At 42.2% G+C, this 20,365-nt stretch overlaps 1 protein-coding gene across 3 annotated transcripts; it reads left to right on the top strand.

Annotated features, from left to right (window-relative positions):
• The first annotated feature begins 9,255 nt into the window (after positions 1-9,255).
• LOC106606364 (deleted in malignant brain tumors 1 protein) lies at positions 9,256-20,241 on the top strand. 3 transcript variants are annotated; one of them, XM_045719808.1, is made up of 5 exons: positions 9,256-9,380; positions 10,021-10,458; positions 10,954-11,043; positions 19,485-19,568; positions 20,114-20,241. In XM_045719808.1, exons 2-5 carry the CDS (start codon positions 10,351-10,353, stop codon positions 20,210-20,212), a joined length of 381 nt encoding a protein of 126 aa, XP_045575764.1. In that variant the 5' UTR covers positions 9,256-9,380; positions 10,021-10,350; the 3' UTR covers positions 20,213-20,241. The 3 variants fall into 3 exon arrangements, with proteins under 3 accessions (XP_045575764.1, XP_014057989.1, XP_045575763.1); XM_045719807.1 differs by lacking the exon at positions 9,256-9,380 and adding an exon at positions 9,749-9,830 and having other exon boundaries at positions 20,114-20,235; XM_014202514.2 differs by lacking the exons at positions 19,485-19,568; positions 20,114-20,241 and adding an exon at positions 12,261-13,227.
• Positions 20,242-20,365: the final 124 nt, after the last annotated feature.

Genomic DNA, 20,365 nt, shown 5'->3' with positions numbered 1-20,365 from the left:
TCTCTCCTTAATAACTCTAAATCGCATGAGGGTGTACCCAATACATTTTCTGCATCTTTCTTCTGGAAATGTTTAAGCACTCTCTCTCGACCATTGTGTCAAAGTCTGACAGAAGCAGCGTTAAAACTTTTATTAAAGCATTGCAAAGACGTGTCTAATTGTTGCTCTTTTAGACCAATTTTGCTTTTGAATCGAAACATTCAAATACCAGCAAAATGTCTTGCTTCTCTGTTGTGAAAGACATCTGCTTTGATATACATAATATTGGATTAGACAGGGTTTATTAACCAATGTCCAACACTCCGCTGCATATTGGGACGTTCCTGAGCATCCTTAGATTCAGATGTGTTTGACAGGAGAGAATGGGACTATTTATTCTCTGTACCTGAAAATGTGGCTTCTGAGAAGTTAATTTCCTTGAATCATCTTTTGGACTTGTCACCCAAGCACAGGAGCCTACCGAGGGGAGGACAGCTAATAATAATGGCTGGAATGGAATGAATGGAATGGTATCAAACACATGGAAACCATGTGTTTAATGTGTTTGATACTATTCCATTATTCCGTTCCAGCCATTACTATGAGCTGTCCTACCCAATTAAGGTGCCACCGGCCACATGAGCACCCAAGGCATCAGTGCTTACAAACTAAGTTCACATTGATTTCCACTTTTAAGGGGCTTGCGCCAAGGATGACCAATATCTACTCTGTTCTTTGTCTGTTGTTCGTCTTCTAATCCTCTGGCGGTGAGTAGATCAATCCTGAACTGTAAAACTGTTCAGTGTAGGTTCACTGTGAGCCGAAATGCAACAAATCATTATCTTGGTTGCAACTTAGAATTAGAACTCTGGGTGACTTTCAGAGCCTTACCAAGACCAGTTCTAAGAAGAACGTACTGACAGGACAGTGGTCACAGGGTTCAGAATCCAATTGACACCCTGCCAAATCTCTAAAAGCACCCCTGGGGAGGACTGAATGGTAGGATCAATGAGACCACGGGGGGCCTTGCCTGGCCCGATCGCAGCCGTGTTAAACACCTTAGTTTAACGAGTGGTAAATGGCAGTACCAACACCAGAAATGTGTCCTGAGTGACCTCACGCTGGGTGTTGGGACCACAGGGTATCAACCAGTTGATTGGCTCCCTTGGAGACCTCCAAAACGTCACGCCAATCTAAACACTCAATACTGTACTTAACTGAAAGCACAATCTGCATGTTCCTCTGTGATCTAAAATACTGGCGGTGCATTCAGTGATCTAAAATACAGGCGCTGCATTCAGTGATCTAAAATACAGGCGCTGCATTCAGTGATCTAAGATACTATGGTGTTCTTTTAGAGGACAAGCAAATTACACATTTGGTGCACTTTAAAAAGATCTGCATAATCTTTTATTTTCTCTTACAAGGAGTAATAAGAGAGAGAAGATCAAACAGTCTGTCCACTGGCCAACATTAAAATGGACGGGACCCACTGATCTGAAAAGCACATTGTGTGATATCAATGAAACATACAGCTCATGTTCTTTCCTTTTCAGTGTCATAATGTTCCCATTCTGTTTCTATTTTCAGTGTCATAATGTTCCCATTCTGTTTCTATTTTCAGTGTCATAATGTTCCCATTCTGTTTCTATTTTCAGTGTCATAATGTTCCCATTCTGTTTCTATTTTCAGTGTCATAATGTTCCCATTCTGTTTCTATTTTCAGTGTCATAATGTTCCCATTCCTTTTCTATTTTCAGTGTCATAATGTTCCCATTCCTTTTCTATTTTCAGTGTCATAATGTTCCCATTCTGTTTCTATTTTCAGTGTCATAATGTTCCCATTCTGTTTCTATTTTCAGTGTCATAATGTTCCCATTCTGTTTCTATTTTCAGTGTCATAATGTTCCCATTCTGTTTCTATTTTCAGTGTCATAATGTTCCCATTCCTTTTCTATTTTCAGTGTCATAATGTTCCCATTCCTTTTCTATTTTCAGTGTCATAATGTTCCCATTCCTTTTCTATTTTCAGTGTCATAATGTTCCCATTCTGTTTCTATTTTCAGTGTCATAATGTTCCCATTCCTTTTCTATTTTCAGTGTCATAATGTTCCCATTCTGTTTCTATTTTCAGTGTCATAATGTTCCCATTCCTTTTCTATTTTCAGTCTCATAATGTTCCCATTCTGTTTCTATTGTTGTGATGCGAAACACTAATGAAGTAGGACATGGACCTGACCAACATCCTTTCAGGGATCTAAATATTTTTTCTTTGAAAGGGTTCATAAAGGGTTCTCCGGCTGTCTAGTTTCCAGGACCACTTTTTATTCCAGGTAGAACCCTTTTGCCCAACAAAGAACCCTCAAAGATCCTTTTAGGAAACCTTTGGTGAAAAGGTTCTTCCTGGAACCTTTTCTAAGGGTGAACTAATGTGTTGGAGCATCTACTTCATTACTATTAGCTTTTTGGACCAGAACCCCCAAAATAAGGCATGTGTGTTTTACTATCAACGCTATGTGATGCAAATCACCTATGTTAAAGGTCTTACGGATGCCTGTCTGTGAGTCCTCAGGAGTCACTGATACAATTTTTTTGTGATACATTTAGTTTTAGAACATTTTCAGACACAACAACATAAAACCCTAAAAGAACCCTCCATCCACCACCCACTAACCTCCTCCCCTGAAGGTCCCAGTTTGCATATCATGCCATAGGTTAAATGAAAACAGCATAGTTTTAAAACAGAAATATGAAAATGGAAATCAAAAGGACAAGAATGGATCAATAAATAATGCATAAATACACATAAAATAGTAACACATGCCAAACAACTGAAACAGTGATCACAGAAAAGTCAGAAACAAGATATTAGGACAGTGGACCTCAGTGGACCTCAGTGGCCCTCAGTAGACCTCAGTGGACCTCAGTGGTCCTCAGTGGCCCTCAATGGTCCTCGGTGGACCTCGGTGGACCTTGGTGGACCTCAGTGGACCTCAGTGGACCTCAGGGCAATGAGTTCTGATGTCTTAGAACTTCCATCTGTCCATGTCAGCAGTGTGGAGGCCTTGGCCTTGTTCATCCTGGTGGTGGACAACTCTAACATCACAATGTCCTGAAACTGTCTGAGTCAGTGTAGCACACAAAGCTCACATGGAGGAATTCACAGCTAGGCCAGCCAACAATGATTTGATGTTGTTTGTCCACCAGGCCAATTTGGAATCATCATTAAGCAACAATACTACAGAGTGCAGGAGTATGTCTCATTCCAGCATGTCTGTTAATAAAGATGGAACTTTTCCACAGAATACGAACCTACTGATACAACTTAAACACGCAGAGACCAGAAAAAGGTTGAAAACGCTCCAAATCAATGGCAGTGACTCAATAGCTTTCCTATCAAATGGTTTCTAATTGACTTAGCCTTTATAGCAGATCGATAACTGAGTCCATCTGTTTGACAATACTATTTGATTCAGTTGAGTCAGTAAAACATTGGGCAGTGTTCAAAATGCTCTTAATATTCAATCTAGGACATGTAGCCAGATGTAACAGAGGTGGTTTGTACTACACTGACGTGGGGTGTAACCTTGCCTGAGACCTGAAGACTTCTGTTAACTCCCCAAGAGAATGTCCATGCTGGCAGGCTTCAGCTCAGGGTAACATGGTTGTGTGGTGCGCTGGCAGGCTTCAGCTCAGGGTAACATGGTTGTGTGGTGCGCTGGCAGGCTTCAGCTCAGGGTAACATGGTTGTGTGGTACGCTGGCAGGCTTCAGCTCAGGGTAACATGGTTGTGTGGTATGCTGGCAGGCTTCAGCTCAGGGTAACATGGTTGTGTGGTGCACTGGCAGGCTTCAGCTCAGGGTAACATAGTTGTGTGGTGCGCTGGCAGGCTTCAGCTCAGGGTAACATAGTTGTGTGGTGCGCTGGCAGGCTTCAGCTCAGGGTAACATAGCTGTGTGGTGCGCTGGCAGGCTTCAGCTCAGGGTAACATAGTTGTGTGGTATGCTAGCAGGCTTCAGCTCAGGGTAACATAGCTGTGTGGTGCGCTTGAAATCTGGTTTTGAACACAGTCAGTCACAAAAAAAGAGATCTGAAGAGATGTGTTGTATTACAGTGATAAAAAGGGCTACATGAGGTCTTATCATTGAAAATACATAGATGATGTGATAATCAATCTGATGAAGGTCCTGGCATATTGCCAAGTCTTGCTTCATTATCCTGTATCGACATCCCCCACCAGATGGCTCTACAAGACCAACTACGTTTGGTTGGTTCCTTTCCCTGTTCCTGGAGAGATACCCTCCTGTAGGTTTTGACTCCAACCCTGTTCTTGGATAGCTAACGTCCTGTAGATTTTAACTCCAACCCTGTTCCTGGAGAGCTAACCTCCTGTAGGTTTTAACTCCAACCCTGTTCCTGGAGAGCTAACCTCCTGTAGGTTTTAACTCCAAGCCTGTTGCTGGAGAGAAACATACAAGAGGGTATTCGCTCCAACCCCAGTTGAAACTAATCTGATTCAGCTTATCAATCAGATAATTAGGTGAGTGAAAACCTCTCCAGGAACAGGGTTGGAGAGCCCTGCCATAACAGCATCATAAGAGATGTTCACACTCCCATCCCCTCCGGCTCAGGGTCCAATCGCCAGTGGAAAGAAATAAAGGCAAATATTTTATGCACTTATTATAGTAGTACGTTCTCAAAAATATGGGTATGGTTAGGGTTCAGTATTGTTCCCTTGGGTACAAAAAGGTCAAAAGTACACAAAGTATCTTCAGAGGTAAACATACTGTACTGTTCAGTACCTTTTAGGGTACATGTGCAGATAATCTAGTATAATGGTACATTTCTATACACAATATTTTGAATACAATCATCACTGAGTTTTTTTCATGTTTGTGTGGGCTCATTAGCATATTGTATGGCCGTGGTTTCCACCGTGTTGTATTTGTGCCACCCATTAATGGAAGTTTTGTACCAGTTTAGGTAGTCTATGGTTATGTTCAGGTTGATCACTATTATTGTCCAACGGCAGTTCTAAAGTCTTTGTAAAGGATTATGTAAGAGTATGTGATAACAAAAAGGTCTTGCTAATATTCATTGTTGTTGAATCAACATTATATTACACTACATATTGTAAATGCAGAGAGGTTTAGAACGTCTTACTGGAGCCTTTTGCAACTTAAAGGAACAAATGTCTTTGTCATTGAGGTGGTACCTTAAGATGGCAAATGTGTACGCTTTTAATGGTACAATTTTGCCACAGGAAAGGAACAAAGGGCTTTGTCACCAGAGTGGTATCCCAATGCAAATTTGTATCATTTCTGTAATATGAAGTTGGTCCCCCCTTTGCTGCTATAACAGCTTCCACTCTTCTGGGAAGGCTTTCCACTAGATGTTGGATCATTGCTGCAGGGACATGCTTCCATTCAGCCACAAGAGCATTAGTGAGGTTGGCCAATGATGTTGGGCGTTCCAATTCGTGTCGGCGTTCCAATTCATCCCAAAGGTGTTCAATGGGGTTGAGGTCAGAGCTCTGTGCAGGCCAGTCATGTTCTTCCACATCGATCTCGACAAACCATTTCTATATGGACCTCGCTTTGTGCACGGGGGCATTGTCATGCTGAAAGAGGAAAGGTCCTTCCCCAAATTGTTGCCACAAAGTTGGAAGCACAGAATCGTCTAGAATGTAATTGTATGCTGTAGAATTAAGATTTCCCTTCACTGGAACTAAGGGACCAAGCCCGAACCATGAAAAACAGCCCAAGACCATTATTCTTCCTCCACCGAACTTTACAATTGGCACTATGCATTCGGCAGGTAGCGTTCTCTTGGCATCCACCAAACCCAGATTCGTCCGTCGGACTACCAGATGGCGTGATTCATCACTCTAGAGAACACATATCCACTGCTCCAGAGTCCAATGGCAGCGAGCTTTACACCACTCCAGCCGACACTTGGCATTGCATATGGTGATCTTAGGCTTATGTGTGGCTGCTCCTCCATGGAAACACATTTCATGAAGCTCCCAACGAACAGTTCTTGTGCTGACATTGCTTCCGGAGGCAGTTTGGAACTCGTTAGTGAGTGTAGCAACAGAGGACAGACAATTTTTACGTACTACACGCTTCAGCACTTGGCGGCCTGTTCTGTGAGTTTCTGCGGTCTACCACTTCACGGCTGTGCCATTGTTGCTCCTAGACCTTTCCACTTCACAATAGCAGCACTTACAGTTGACTGGGGCAACTCTAGAAGGGCATACATTTTACGAATTGACTTGTTGTAAAGGTGGCATCCTACGACAGTGCCAAGTTGAAAGTCACTGAGCTCTTCAGTAAGGCCATTCTACTGCCAATATTTGTCTATGGAGATTGCATGGATGTGTGCGCCGAATACAACAGGTGTAGACCTTACAGTGAAATGCTTACTTACAGGCTCTAACCAATAGTGCAAAAAAGGTATTAGGTGAACAATAGGTAAGTAAAGACATAAAAACAACAGTAAAAAGATAGTGAAAAACTGTAGCGAGACTATATACAGTAGCGTGGCTATAAAAGTAGCGAGGCTACATACAGACACCGTTTAGTCAGGCTGATTGAGGTAGTATGTACATGTAGATATGGTTAAAGTGACTATGCATATATGATGAGAGTTGCAGTAGCGTAAAGAGGGGTTGGCGGGTGGTGGGTGGCTGGACACAATGCAGATTGCCCGGTTAGCCAATGTGCGGGAGCACTGGTTGGTCGGGCCAATTGAGGTAGTACGTTAAAGTGACTGTGCATTTATGATAAACAGAGAGTAGCAGCAGCGTAAAAGAGTGGTTGGGGGGGCACACAATGCAAATTGTCCGGGTAGCCATTTGATTACCTGTTCAGGAGTCTTATGGCTTGGCGGTAAAAACTGTTGATAAGCCTTTTTGTCCTAGACTTGGCACTCTGGTACTGCTTGCCATGCGGTAGTAGAGAGAACAGTCTATGACTTGGGTGGCTGGGGTCTTTGACAATTTATAGGACCTTCCTCTGACACTGCCTGGTAAGGGACTGAGCACGCACCCCTGGGGAGCTCCAGTGTTGAGGATCAGCGTGGCAGATGTGTTGCTACCTACCCTTACCACCTGGGGGCGGTCCGTCAGGAAGTCCAGGATCCAGTTGCAGAGGGAGGTGTTTAGTCCCAGGTTCCTTAGCTTAGTGATGAGCTTTGAGGGTACTATGGTGTTGAACGCTGTGCTGTAGTCAATGAATAGCATTCTCACATAAGTGTTCATTTTGTCCAGGTGGGAAAGGGCAGTGTGGAGTGCAATAGAGATTGCATCATCTGTGGATCTGTTTGGGCGGTATGCAAATTAGAGTGGGTCTAGGGTTTCTGGGATAATGGTGTCGATGTGAGCCATTACCAGCCTTTCAAAGCACTTCATGGCTACGGACGTGAGTGCTACGGGTCTGTACTTTTGTATATATAGTGTACCTTACAGGGTATCACCCCAGTGACAAGCATTTGTACCTCAATTACACTGAACAAAAATATAAATGCAACATGTAAAGTGTTGGTCCCATGTTTCATGAGCTGAAATAAAAAATCCTATACATTTTCCATATGCACAAAAAGCTTATTTCTCTCAAATTGTGTGCACAAATTTGTTTACAAGTATGTTAGTGAGCATTTTTCCTTTGCCAAGATAATCCATCCACCTGACAGGTGCGGCATATCAAGAAGCTGATCAAACAGCATTATCATTACAAAGGTGTACCTTGTGCTGGGGACAATATAATTACACTTTAATAAAGACCCTTTGTGGGGAAAATAATGATTCTGATTGGCTGGGCCTGGTTTCCCAGTGGATGGGCCTGGCTGCCAAGTGGGTGAGCCTATGCCTGCCTGCCCATGGCTGCACCCATGCTCAGTCATGTGAAATCCATAGATTAGGGCCTAATGAATTTATTTAAATTGACTGATTTCCTTATATGAACTGTAACTCATGTTAAAAATGTTTTAAATTGTTGCATGTTGCCTTCATATTTTTGTTCAGAATACTGTAATTAGTTTGTAATGCAATTTGACACATTTTTATTTGAGAGTGTACAGCACAGTGAGGACTTCAGGAGCTATACAACAAGAGGCATGCCCCAGCAACACTTTGAGTAAAGCAAATCTCACACGTATGACAATTCATACTATTAGTAAGAAATGACATTGGGCTTGCATCCCAAATGGCACCCTTTTCCCTATATAGAACCCCATGCCTTGGTCAAAAGTAGTGCACTATATTGGGAATAGTGTGCCTTTTGGGACACATGCCAGGTATTTCCCAGCAACACGCAAACATGACATGACAACTTGGGAATGTAGGTTCTCATACCACCAGGGTTAGTGTGTTTGATTTAGATAGTGGAAATACACTACAGGATTGTTTTTTTATGGTTCACTACACGAAAGATAAAGCCTCTGCATTCTTGCACACTTTGAATCCATGGGAACTGTATTGTGAAGGTTAGGGTCAGTTTACTTTGGGTAAAAGGAAACTTTACTTTGTACAAATAACTCCTTTTGCAGACAGAAATAAATTAAAGGAGTATCAAACATTCAAAGAAACGGGTAAACTGCAATCAAACAATTAGGTCAGATTTACAATTGAGCTGTTAAAGTTGTGTATGTATGTTTTTATTTTATTCACAGTTTTGCAATGAACCCAAATTACTTCAAAGGACTTCTTGATAGTAACACATTAAATACATTTTATAGACATGGCTGTTGGCTAAAGGTAGGTTTGGATAAAAGGGGTTGGCTGTGGTTTTACTGGAATGTACAAACTGTCTTTGTGTTCATAACCCCCAAGGTTGTTCTAATATATTGGGAGGTTGTGTCCATATTATTGAGACGTCCTATGACTAAGTATATTGATACAAGGCTTTCTGACAAAGACTCATTTTATTCATCTGTCAGGTTAGTTTCTGTTTGGATTTAAAAGCGATGAATAATTAACTTAATGCCAGTAATCACAATATAAATGTTCTTTATGGTCACATGATGTGTCCTAGGAAACGGTATAAATGGAGCTCCCAGGTGAAATCCAGAACACACGTCCTCTGAGTGGTAAGTCAACGATGGAGGTCATGGAAGACTTGACCATTCTAGCAGACTAAAACTACATTGTTAGATTTGGTTTCTTTCAATTATGCTTTATTTTATTTGTAATTCCTAATAGCACTTTATGTGAATTGGTTTCTACATGGTTTCTAGATGTTTAACTATATACAGTATCACTCAATTGTCCACTAACTACCCACTACTAACTCTAAACCTCTTCTCAGGTGTGTTTTGGATCTGAATGATGGTGTTCTTAATGCCGTCCTCAGGGGCTCCGCTGCTGTTCCTGTTCATACAGGTCACCACTGGTCATAGCTCAGGTAACAGCTGCTGTTCCTGTTCATACAGGTCACCACTGGTCATAGCTCAGGTAACAGCTGCTGTTCCTGTTCATACAGGCCACCACTGGTCATAGCTCAGGTAACAGCTGCTGTTCCTGTTCATACAGGTCACCACTGGTCATAGCTCAGGTAACAGCTGCTGCTCCTGTTCATACAGGCCACCACTGGTCATAGCTCAGGTAACAGCTGCTGTTCCTGTTCATACAGGTCACCACTGGTCATAGCTCAGGTAACAGCTGCTGCTCCTGTTCATACAGGCCACCACTGGTCATAGCTCAGGTAACAGCTGCTGCTCCTGTTCATACAGGTCACCACTGGTCATAGCTCAGGTAACAGCTGCTGTTCCTGTTCATACAGGCCACCACTGGTCATAGCTCAGGTAACAGCTGCTGCTCCTGTTCATACAGGTCACCACTGGTCATAGCTCAGGTAACAGGGTTGATGGTCTTGGTCATTTGTTATTATGTGTTTCAGGTCCTTGTGTTTAAGATCTGGGCAGAGTTACATTTTCATCATAGCAGCTGACATTTTTCCTGAAGGTCTTGTTAGTCATACATAATTATTGTACATGATACTGTGGCTAGTAGCCTATGCTTCATCAGAAACTAAATTTTTTCAGATCGGTCAGATGTCAATGCCACCTCTCCAACACAGATGTCGACACCACCGCTCACCACCCCACCCAGTGTCGCAGACACTATGTTTTCAACAATGACATCCGATACAACAACATCAGCAATAGCCAATAGTCAAATCAGATTGGTCAACTGTCCTAACTCCTGCTCAGGGAGAGTGGAGGTCTACCACAGTGGTCACTGGGGGACGGTGTGTGATGATTCGTGGGACGTGAGTGACGCCCAGGTGGTTTGTAGACAGCTGGGCTGTGGAAGAGCTCTGTCTGCACCACACCAAGCCCAATTCGGACAGGGGAACGGGACAATATGGATGGATGATGTTGGATGTACAGGCAGCGAGTCTAATCTCACAAGGTGCAGTCACAAAGGGTTTGGGAGACACAACTGTGGACATCAAGAAGACGCTGGTGTCATCTGCTCAGGTAGGAGTATCGTTTTTTAAGCTTCTTTATCAACTTTACTCTTTTTTTCCAGTCAACAACCTTAGTAAAGGCTTATTGGATACAGTTAGATCACCATCCTGGTGTCTTATGGTTTAAACCCCACAACAACTTATTTCACAGCCATAAATACTTCAAGAAGAGCAAGCACACATTTTTCTCGTTAATGTATTCATTTTCCTAATTTTGTTATGTCTGTTTTATTTGAATCCAACCTCCACTTCTCCCATCCCTTTATAACCCAACCTCCACTTCTCCCCATGCCTTTATAACCCAACCTCCACTTCTCCCATCCCTTTACAACCCAACCTCCACTTCTCCCATGCCTTTATAACCCAACATCCACTTCTCCCATCCCTTTATAACCCAACCTCCAATTCTCCCATCCCTTTATAACCCAACCTTCACTAGGGACTTTAGGATTTAAAAAGAGCGTAAAGTAAGTTTGTACTGAAATCCTGTCTTTATCTTTGTCAGGTGGCAGCAACACCACAGCAGCACCACCTATCTCCTGGAACACCGCAACAGGAACAGCCCGACCAACCAACCAAAGAACCACATTGGCAGGTAACTCCACAGAACCAATAACAAGGTGGCAAGATCATTGTAAAGTACACCCAGACTCTTGCCCTGTCCGAATACCTATTATAGCGTACTACATACTTAAACTGCATACTATGAACTCATCGTTGCATACTATTTAGAACGTACCGTTTAGTGAGAAGTATGCAGTATGCTACGGCCGCAATGAAGTAGAGGCTACTGATTTGCTGCGTAGATGGGGCAAGGCTGAGTGCAGGTGAATTTTTCCAAATTCAACAGACATGCATCGCATTAACCAGCATGATAATACCTCATTTCCAATTTGATTAATTTCTCTAAACTCTGAATAGAATAGGAATGGAGTTATAGGCCTACTCAGGCTGGTTATAGGCAGACTAACACATTCGACCAATACCATAGCCCACATAGGATAGATGGACTATTTAAAAAGGACTGAAGACAGAAAAATATAATTTGGTTCCATTTCAACATATTTATTAGTGAAACCAAAGTGCTGTAACATAAATAAATACAATTAAATCGCGTACTGTAGTACACAGTGGCGTGAATTCATGGATGCCAAGGGAAGCCAGGCTTCCCCGAAAAATGACCAAATAAAAAAATGACCATGTACATCTCTTTGTTTCCTAAATTTCATTCAGTTCGCAAGAGGCTGTATGTATCTCACCGGTTAAAGCATCCGAGCGAACAAAACAGCGCCCCTCTGTCTCAATATGCGTAGCGTATCTATCTGGTGCTGTCTGATCAGAAAGAGTATGACAATGTTGGCACCCGTAGCATTGAATGCAAGGGAAGCCAGCGAGCATTTGGCCTCCCTTGATAAAAATAAATACAAATAATAGCCAATCAGCGCTGCGCTAAACTGAGTGAACTCAGCTGTGAATGGTCCCAGTTTGGATTTGGCTTCAGACCAATCACATCACAAGTCAAATGTCATTATTGACAGAAAAAATGTTATTGTTGCATCTCGTTGTGTTGTTGTCCTCCGGTGGCTAGGTAGCTAGCTAAAATTGTCCCTTTCCTAAATTAGCCATGGATGGAAATAGGGATTTGAATGTGGTTTTACTTAATTCTCCGTACGGGCCAATGATTATAACGGCGATTCTGATCCAACCATAAATTCATACATTGTGCCCCTGGCCTGAGAGTATGGAAGTTCTACATGTAGCTAGATGTAGTATGCTAATGTTAACTAACTGAAATGGCGTAACGTTTACCAGAGTCATAGACCATTTCGGCAACATGAAAGAGGAGGATGGCATTGCCGTTGTTTTACAAGTAGGGTGAGTCAACATGTTTTTTTCTACTTGCACGCATGTACACACACCCACATATATAAATCAGTATACATGGACAGCCACATGCTATTTAGCTTACGTTGATTGGACTAAATCGTTTTTGGTATCTTTTAGTTGTCACTGTATTAGACTAAGCAGAGGTGATTAGATGATGTTGAAATGCTGCTGGAATAATGGAGGCAACTCCTGTTTTCTTTGTGACTTGCGGTAACGAAAATGTCAATAACATCACCTTGGTTGACAATGCTGTAGATCATGAACTGTTTGTTACATGCAATATATTTTGTGGACTTCACCGGACAGATGTTGCGCTCCGGTTTTGTAATGAAACAAATGTGTGGTTGAATTTATTCTGCCACAGTGTCTTCTATTTTTCTTGGCCTTAGGCCTATATATTAGTGTCAAGGCATATGAACTAACAGGTTATAGAGCAAACAACACAATTATCACAACACATAGGTTGTAATAAGGCTTTTATTTCTGGATTGGCTTCCCCGGTGATTTTACCCAGGCACCGCTAGTGATAGTACACACACCAAAACATTTCAAATGTTCAAATCAAAAGGCTATTATTACACAGAAAAACGTGGATAGTTGGGTGCATCGCAATTTCAGAACTGCTGGACAGCAACATAATAAACTAAAGCACTCATCATTGGGAACGAGATCAGAATGACTGCTAAGGGTTGATCCACAAATTAAATAATTACAGTGCCTTCAGAAAGTATTCATACCCCTTGCTTATCCCACATGTTGCTGCATTACTGCCTGAATTCCAAATGGGTTAAATACAGTGCATTGGGAAAGTATTCAGATCCCTTGACTTTTTCCACATTTTGTTACATTACAGCCTTATTCTAAAATTGATTAAATCGTTTTTTTTCTTCATCAATCTACACTCAATACCCTATAATGACAAAGCATTATGGCGGCAAATTCAAAGACTGTCAAAAAATGTATCATAAGGAAAAAGGTTTTCAAGTGTCTGTCCTGTATCTAGGAGATATAAGAAAGCTGAGGATATATGTATATATATATATATGTGTTCATTCAGTATTGTTGTAATTGTCATTATTACAAAAAAATAAAAAAATATCTGCCGATTAATCGGTATCGGCTTTTATCGGCGTTGAAAAATCATAATCGGTCGAATATATATATATATATATATATATGAGGTCGACCGATATGATTTTTCAACGCCGATACCGATTACTGGAGGGCCAAAAAGCCGATACCGATTAATCGGCAGATATTTTTTTATTTTTTGTAATAATGACAATTACAACAATACTGAATGAACACATATATATATATATATATATATATATATATATATATATATACATATATCCTCAGCTTTCTTATATCTCCTAGATACAGGACAGACACTTGAAAACCTTTTTCCTTATGATACATTTTTGACAGTCTTTGAATTTGTTATTCAATGAGTTTCTATGGGCTATGGTAGTAACTTAAATATTTAATCAAATAATTATTAGTTTAAAAAAATGTATACCTACATTTTTTTAAATCAAATAGCGAAATGATCCATGGTATGACCATCTTAAAACAATTCCATATGACAGCTTAGAACAATTTTTTGGGCCTTCCTCTGACACCACCTGGTGTAGAGGTCCTGGATGGCAGGGAGCTTGGCCCCAGTGATGTACTGGGCTGTCCGTACGGTACCACCCTCTGTAGCGCTTTGTGGTCAAGAGCGGTGCATTTTCCATACCAAGTGGTGATGCTATCGATGGTGAAGCTGTAGAACTTTTTGAGGATCAGTACCTCAGTACATCGTGAAGAGGGCACGACATAACCCTATTCCCCCTCAGGACAAAGCCTATTCCCCCTCAGGAAACCTAAAACAGGAAACTAAAAAGATTTGGCATGGGTCCTGAGATCCTCAAAATGTTCTACAGCTGCAACATCGAGAGCATCCTGACCGGTTGCATCACTGCCTGGTACGGCAATTGCTCGGCCTCTGACCGCAAGGCACTTCAGAGGGTAGTGCGTACGGCCCAGTACATCAGAAGGGGCAAAGCTGCCTGCCATCCAGGACCTCTACACCAGGCGGTGTCAGAGGAAGGCCAGTCATAGACTGTTATCTCTACTACCACATGGCAAGCGATACCTGAGTGCCAAGTCTAGGACAAAAAGGCTTCTCAACAGTTTTTACCCCCGAGCCATAAGACTCCTGAACAGGTAACCAAATGGTTACCCGGACTATTTGCATTGTGTGCCCCCCCCAACCCCTCTTTTACGCTGCTGCTACTCTCTGTTTATCTTATATGCATAGTCACTTTAAATATACATTCAGGGGCGGTAATCCCAGGGGGGACGGGGGGACACACGACCCCTCCATCCTGGGAAAAATATGATTTGTCCCCCCCAATATATCACTGTAAAGATAACTATGTAATTTAAATAATATTAATAATACGCAATGAAAGCAATTGTGCTGATTATAGACACTTAATAGCGCGTTTTGAAGTTTCAAGAGATTGCGACCCCCCACCCTTTGCCTCACAAATCAAATCAAATCAAATTTATTTATATAGCCCTTCGTACATCAGCGGATATCTCAAAGTGCTGTACAGAAACCCTGCCTAAAACCCCAAACAGCAAGCAAAGCATGTGAAAGAAGCACGGTGGCTAGGAAAAACTCCCTAGGAAAAACTCCCTAGAAAGGCCAAAAACCTAGGAAGAAACCTAGAGAGGAACCAGGCTATGAGGGGTGGCCAGTCCTCTTCTGGCTGTGCAGGGTGGATATTATAACAGAACATGGTCAAGATGTTAAAATGTTCATAAATGACCAGCATGGTCAAATAATAATAATCATAGTAGTTGTAGAGTGTGCAACAAGCACGTCCGGTGAACAAGTCAGGGTTCCATAGCCGCAGGCAGAACAGTTGAAACTGGAGCAGCAGCACGGCCAGGTGGACTGGGGACAGCAAGGAGTCATCATACCAGGTAGTCCTGAGGCATGGTCCTAGGGCACAGGTCCTCCGAGAGAAAGACAGAAAGAGAGAAAGAGAGAATTAGAGAGAGCATATTTAAATTCACACAGGACACCGGATAAGACAAGAGAAATACTCCAGATGTAACAGACTGACCCTAGCCCCCCGACACATAAACTACTGCAGCATAAATACTGGAGGCTGAGACAGGAGGGATCAGAAGACACTGTGGCCCCATCCGATGATACCCCCGGACAGGGCCAAACAGGCAGGATATAACCCCACCCACTTTGCCAAAGCACAGCCCCCACACCACTAGAGGGATGTCTCCAACCACCAACTTACCATCCTAAGACAAGGCCGAGTATAGCCCACAACGATCTCCGCCATGGCACATCCCAAGGGGGGCGCCAACCCAGACAGGAAGACCACGTCAGTGACTCAACCCACTCAAGTGACGCACCCCTCCCATGGACGGCATGGAAGAACACCAGTAAGCCAGTGACTCAGCCCCTGTAAAAGGGTTAGAGGCAGAGAATCCCAGTGGAAAGAGGGGAACCGGCAAGGCAGAGACAGCAAGGGCGGTTCGTTGCTCCAGCCTTTCCGTTCACCTTCACACTCCTGGGCCAGACTATACTTAATCATAGGACCTACTGAAGAGAGAAGTCTTCAGTAAAGACTTAAAGGTTGAGACTGAGTCTGCGTCTCTCACATTGGTAGGCAGACCATTCCATAAAAATGGAGCTCTATAGGAGAAAGCCCTACCTCCAGCCGTTTGCTTAGAAATTCTAGGGACAATTAGGAGGCCTGCGTCTTGTGACCGTAGCGTACGTGTAGGTATGTACGGCAGGACCAAATCGAAAAGATAGGTAGGAGCAAGCCACTGTAATGCTTTGTAGGTTAGCAGTAAAACCTTGAAATCAGCCCTTGCCAGTGTAGGGAGGCTAGCACTGGAGTAATATGATCAAATTGTTTGGTTCTAGTCAGGATTCTAGCAGCCGTATTTAGCACAAACTGAAGTTTGTTTAGTGCTTTATCCGGGTAGCCGGAAAGTAGAGCATTGCAGTAGTCCAGCCTAGAAGTAACAAAAGCATGGATACATTTTTCTGCGTCATTTTTGGACAGAAAGTTTCTGATTTTTGCAATGTTACGTAGATGGAAAAAAGCTGTCCTTGAAACAGTCTTGATATGTTCTTCAAAAGAGAGATCAGGGTCCAGAGTAACGCCGAGGTCCTTCACAGTTTTATTTGAGACGACTGTACAACCATCCAGATTAATTGTCAGATTCAACAGAAGATCTCTTTGTTTCTTGGGACCTAGAACAAGCATCTCTGTTTTGTCCGAGTTTAAAAGTAGAAAGTTTGCAGCCATCCACTTCTTTATATCTGAAACACAGGCTTCTAGCGAGGGCAATTTTGGGGCTTCACCATGTTTCATTGAAATGTACAGCTGTGTGTCGTCCGCATAGCAGTGAAATTTAACATTATGTTTTCGAATGACATCCCCAAGAGGTAAAATATATAGTGAAAACAATAGTGGTCCTAAAACGGAACCTTGAGGAACACCGAAATTTACAATTGATTTGTCAGAGGACAAACCATTCACAGAGACAAACTGATATCTTTCCGACAGATAAGATCTAAACCAGGCCAGAACTTGTCCATGTAGACCAATTTGGGTTTCCAATCTCTCCAAAAGAATGTGGTGATCGATGGTATCAAAAGCGGCACTAAGATCTAGGAGCACGAGGACAGATGCAGAGCCTCGGTCTGACATCATTAAAAGGTCATTTACCACCTTCACAAGTGCAGTCTCAGTGCTATGATGGGGTCTAAAACCAGACTGAAGCGTTTCGTATACATTGTTTGTCTTCAGGAAGGCAGTGAGTTGCTGTGCAACAGCTTTTTTCTAAAATTTTTGAGAGGAATGGAAGATTCGATATAGGCCGATAGTTTTTTATAATTTCTGGATCAAGATTCGGCTTTTTCAAGAGAGGCTTTATTACTGCCACTTTTAGTGAGCTTGGTACACATCCGGTGGATAGAGAGCCGTTTATTATGTTCAACATAGGGGGGCCAAGCACAGGAAGCAGCTCTTTCAGTAGTTTAGTTGGAATAGGGTCCAGTATACAGCTTGAGGGTTTGGAGGCCATGATTATTTTCATCCTTGTGTCAAGAGATATAGTACTAAAACACTTTAGTATCTCCCTTGATCCTAGGTCCTGGCAGAGTTGTGTAGACTCAGGACAATGGAGCTTTGGAGGAATACCCAGATTTAAAGAGGAGTCTGTAATTTGCTTTCTAATGATCATGATCTTTTCCTCAAAGAAGTTCATAAATGTATTACTGCTGAAGTGAAAGCCATCCTCCATTTGCGAAGGCTGCTTTTTAGTTAGCTTTGCGACAGTATCAAAAAGAAATTTCGGATTGTTCTTATTTTCCTCAATCGGAAGACTTCCAGTTTGGTGTGGCGCCATTTCTGTTCCAATTTTCTGGAAGCTTGCTTCAGAGCTCGTGTATTTTCTGTATACCAGGGAGCTAGTTTCTTATGACAGATGTTTTTAGTTTTTAGGGGTGCAACTGCATCTAGGGTATTGCGCAAGGTTAAATTGAGTTCCTCGGTTAGGTGGTTAACTGATTTTTGTCCTCTGACGTCCTTGGGTAGGCAGAGGCAGTCTGGAAGGGCATCAAGGAATCTTTGGGTTGTCTGAGAATTTATAGCACGACTTTTAATGCTCCTTGGTTGGGGTCTGAGCAGATTATTTGTTGCGATTGCAAACGTAATAAAATGGTGGTCCGATAGTCCAGGATTATGAGGAAAAACATTAAGATCCACAACATTTATTCCATGGGACAAAACTAGGTCCAGAGTATGACTGTTGCAGTGAGTAGGTCCAGAGACATGTTGGACAAAACCCACTGAGTCGATGATGGCTCCGAAAGCCTTTTGGAGTGGGTCTGTGGACTTTTCCATGTGAATGTTAAAGTCACCAAAAATTAGAATATTATCTGCTATGACTACAAGATCCGATAGGAATTCAGGGAACTCAGTGAGGAACACTGCGTATGGCCCAGGAGGCCTGTAAACAGTAGCTATAAAAAGTGAGTGAGTAGGCTGCATAGATTTCATGACTAGAAGCTCAAAAGACGAAAACGTCATAGTTTATTTTTTTTTGTAAATTGAAATTTGCTATCGTAAATGTTAGCAACACCTCCGCCTTTGCCGGATGCACGGGGGGTATGGTCAATAGTGTAACCAGGGGGTGAGGCCTCATTTAACAATGGTTTGATCCACTGCCAGTTCCTTAGTTGGCAAGGTAACAGAGGGTTCGTATCTAGTGTCTGAAAGGCACTCAATGCACATAATTGACGTGAGGTTCATCCAGTCAATCGCGCCATAGCAATGTTTTGTTTTATGTTGGCAGGGTTCACACACACACACACACACACACTAGCTCAATTTGCAGAGCTAGCGTGCAAATATTAACTATTAAGCTAGCTAGTACCTATTCCATTTATGTGGCATCGCCAAAGATGGAATCTTTGCTATCGTCAATTTATTCCAAGTGTTAGTGCTTCAAAGTCCCTGTGAGAAGGTTAGCGATAAACTGAAGTCCAAACTGAACAGAACTACACTCTCTTCTACCATTGTCTTAAATATATTTAATGGTCTCGTTGCAAAAGCTAAATTGTCGCAAGGGAACTTTTATTTATTTATTTTATTTGACCTTTATTTAACCCGGGTAGCAAAGATTATAGCAAACACCACTGAAACGGAATTTGTGCTCGCTAGCTTTGCAAATTCAGCTATTGTTGGAAGCCAGCCAATATGAAACAAACGGTTATAATTACAAAAGGTTGCAGCATATGTGGTGTAAATGGTGAACTCATACAGCTGTCAACTCTTGTCAAAGGAATCCTTTTCACATTTGCTAGCTACCTTTTAGATCGAAGCCCATATGGAATGATAGAAGATAGGATGATAGAAGCCCATCTCCTACTGTAAATAACCTGTGTGTGTGTAGCCAGCCAGGTAGAAAAATGACGGACATCAGGGTATTTTTCAGTACACCAAAACGCAAAGTAAGAACCCTAGTAGCCTAATATCTCAAAGACTAGTTGATATAATGTTCATAAGAAAGAAGTGAAATGCTAATGAAAATGTTTCACAATGATGTCATTAGGCAGAGCAGGCAACAGATGGCACACAGACAGCAGAGCTGGGGACAGATATGCAGGGACAGACTGGCAGAGACAGGGAGTCTCAGGTAAGTTTGTTGAGTCTTTGTTTGGCAACATTATGAAAGGTTCTCAATTTTTTTGACTTGTAAAATAGGAACATAATTGGAAAATGCCATGGATACCCCCACTCTCAACTTACACTGGTGACTGAACTAAGATTTGTTAAAGGCAATGGTATTGCTGTTGTGATTAGTTGTGTAGTTTTGGATACCGGTAGTTAGGAGTACCGCAAACACCTTATTTCTTTGGTTCCTCAATATACATGTACCATATTACAACGTAGGCTGTGTGTTACAGCACTACTTTTGGTGTCCCCCTCAGGAATTGCTCTTGAGAAAATTTCATGTAATTGTCCCCTCCGAAGTTGATATCAGATTTTCGCCCCTGTATACATTCATGTAAATACTACCTCAATTGGCCCGACCAACCAGCACTCCCGCACATTGGCTAACCGAGCTATCTGTATAACTCTGGGCCTTGGCTATAACCATGGGCCATAGTTGTTGTTTTGGCCCAACCTCCACTAGAGCCTGTAGTTTGAAGTAAGCTTGTTCTGAACTTCGGTCTTTAGCTTCAGCAGGTGGCAGCAACACCACAGCAGCACCACCAATCTACTGGAACGCTACAACAGAGACACGAGGACCAATCTACCCAACAACCCCATCGGTAGTTAACGCCACGCCAGGGTGAAAAGGTGAGAGGGAAAAAAACATGCTTTACTGCATTTCATTCATTCTTTCATTCTTCTTTTAGAAAGTGCTATCTTGTTTCCAGACAAATTACACTTAACATTGCACTTTTATTTATTTGACCTTTATTTAAC

The sequence above is a fragment of the Salmo salar genome, chromosome ssa06 (assembly GCF_905237065.1).
Source record: "Salmo salar chromosome ssa06, Ssal_v3.1, whole genome shotgun sequence".
Taxonomy (NCBI): Eukaryota; Metazoa; Chordata; class Actinopteri; order Salmoniformes; family Salmonidae; genus Salmo; species Salmo salar.
The sequence above is the reverse complement of the archived record's forward strand: the minus strand, read 5'-3'. Positions and strand labels throughout refer to the sequence as shown.

Coding starts and splice junctions, on each gene's coding strand:
- LOC106606364 (XM_045719807.1), top strand. CDS start 10,056: ATGTCGACACCACCGCTCACCACCCCACCCAGTGTCGCAGACACTATG. Junction 10,459..10,953: donor CGCTGGTGTCATCTGCTCAG/GTAGGAGTATCG, acceptor TATCTTTGTCAG/GTGGCAGCAACACCACAGCA. Junction 11,044..19,484: donor CCAAAGAACCACATTGGCAG/GTAACTCCACAG, acceptor TGATGTCATTAG/GCAGAGCAGGCAACAGATGG.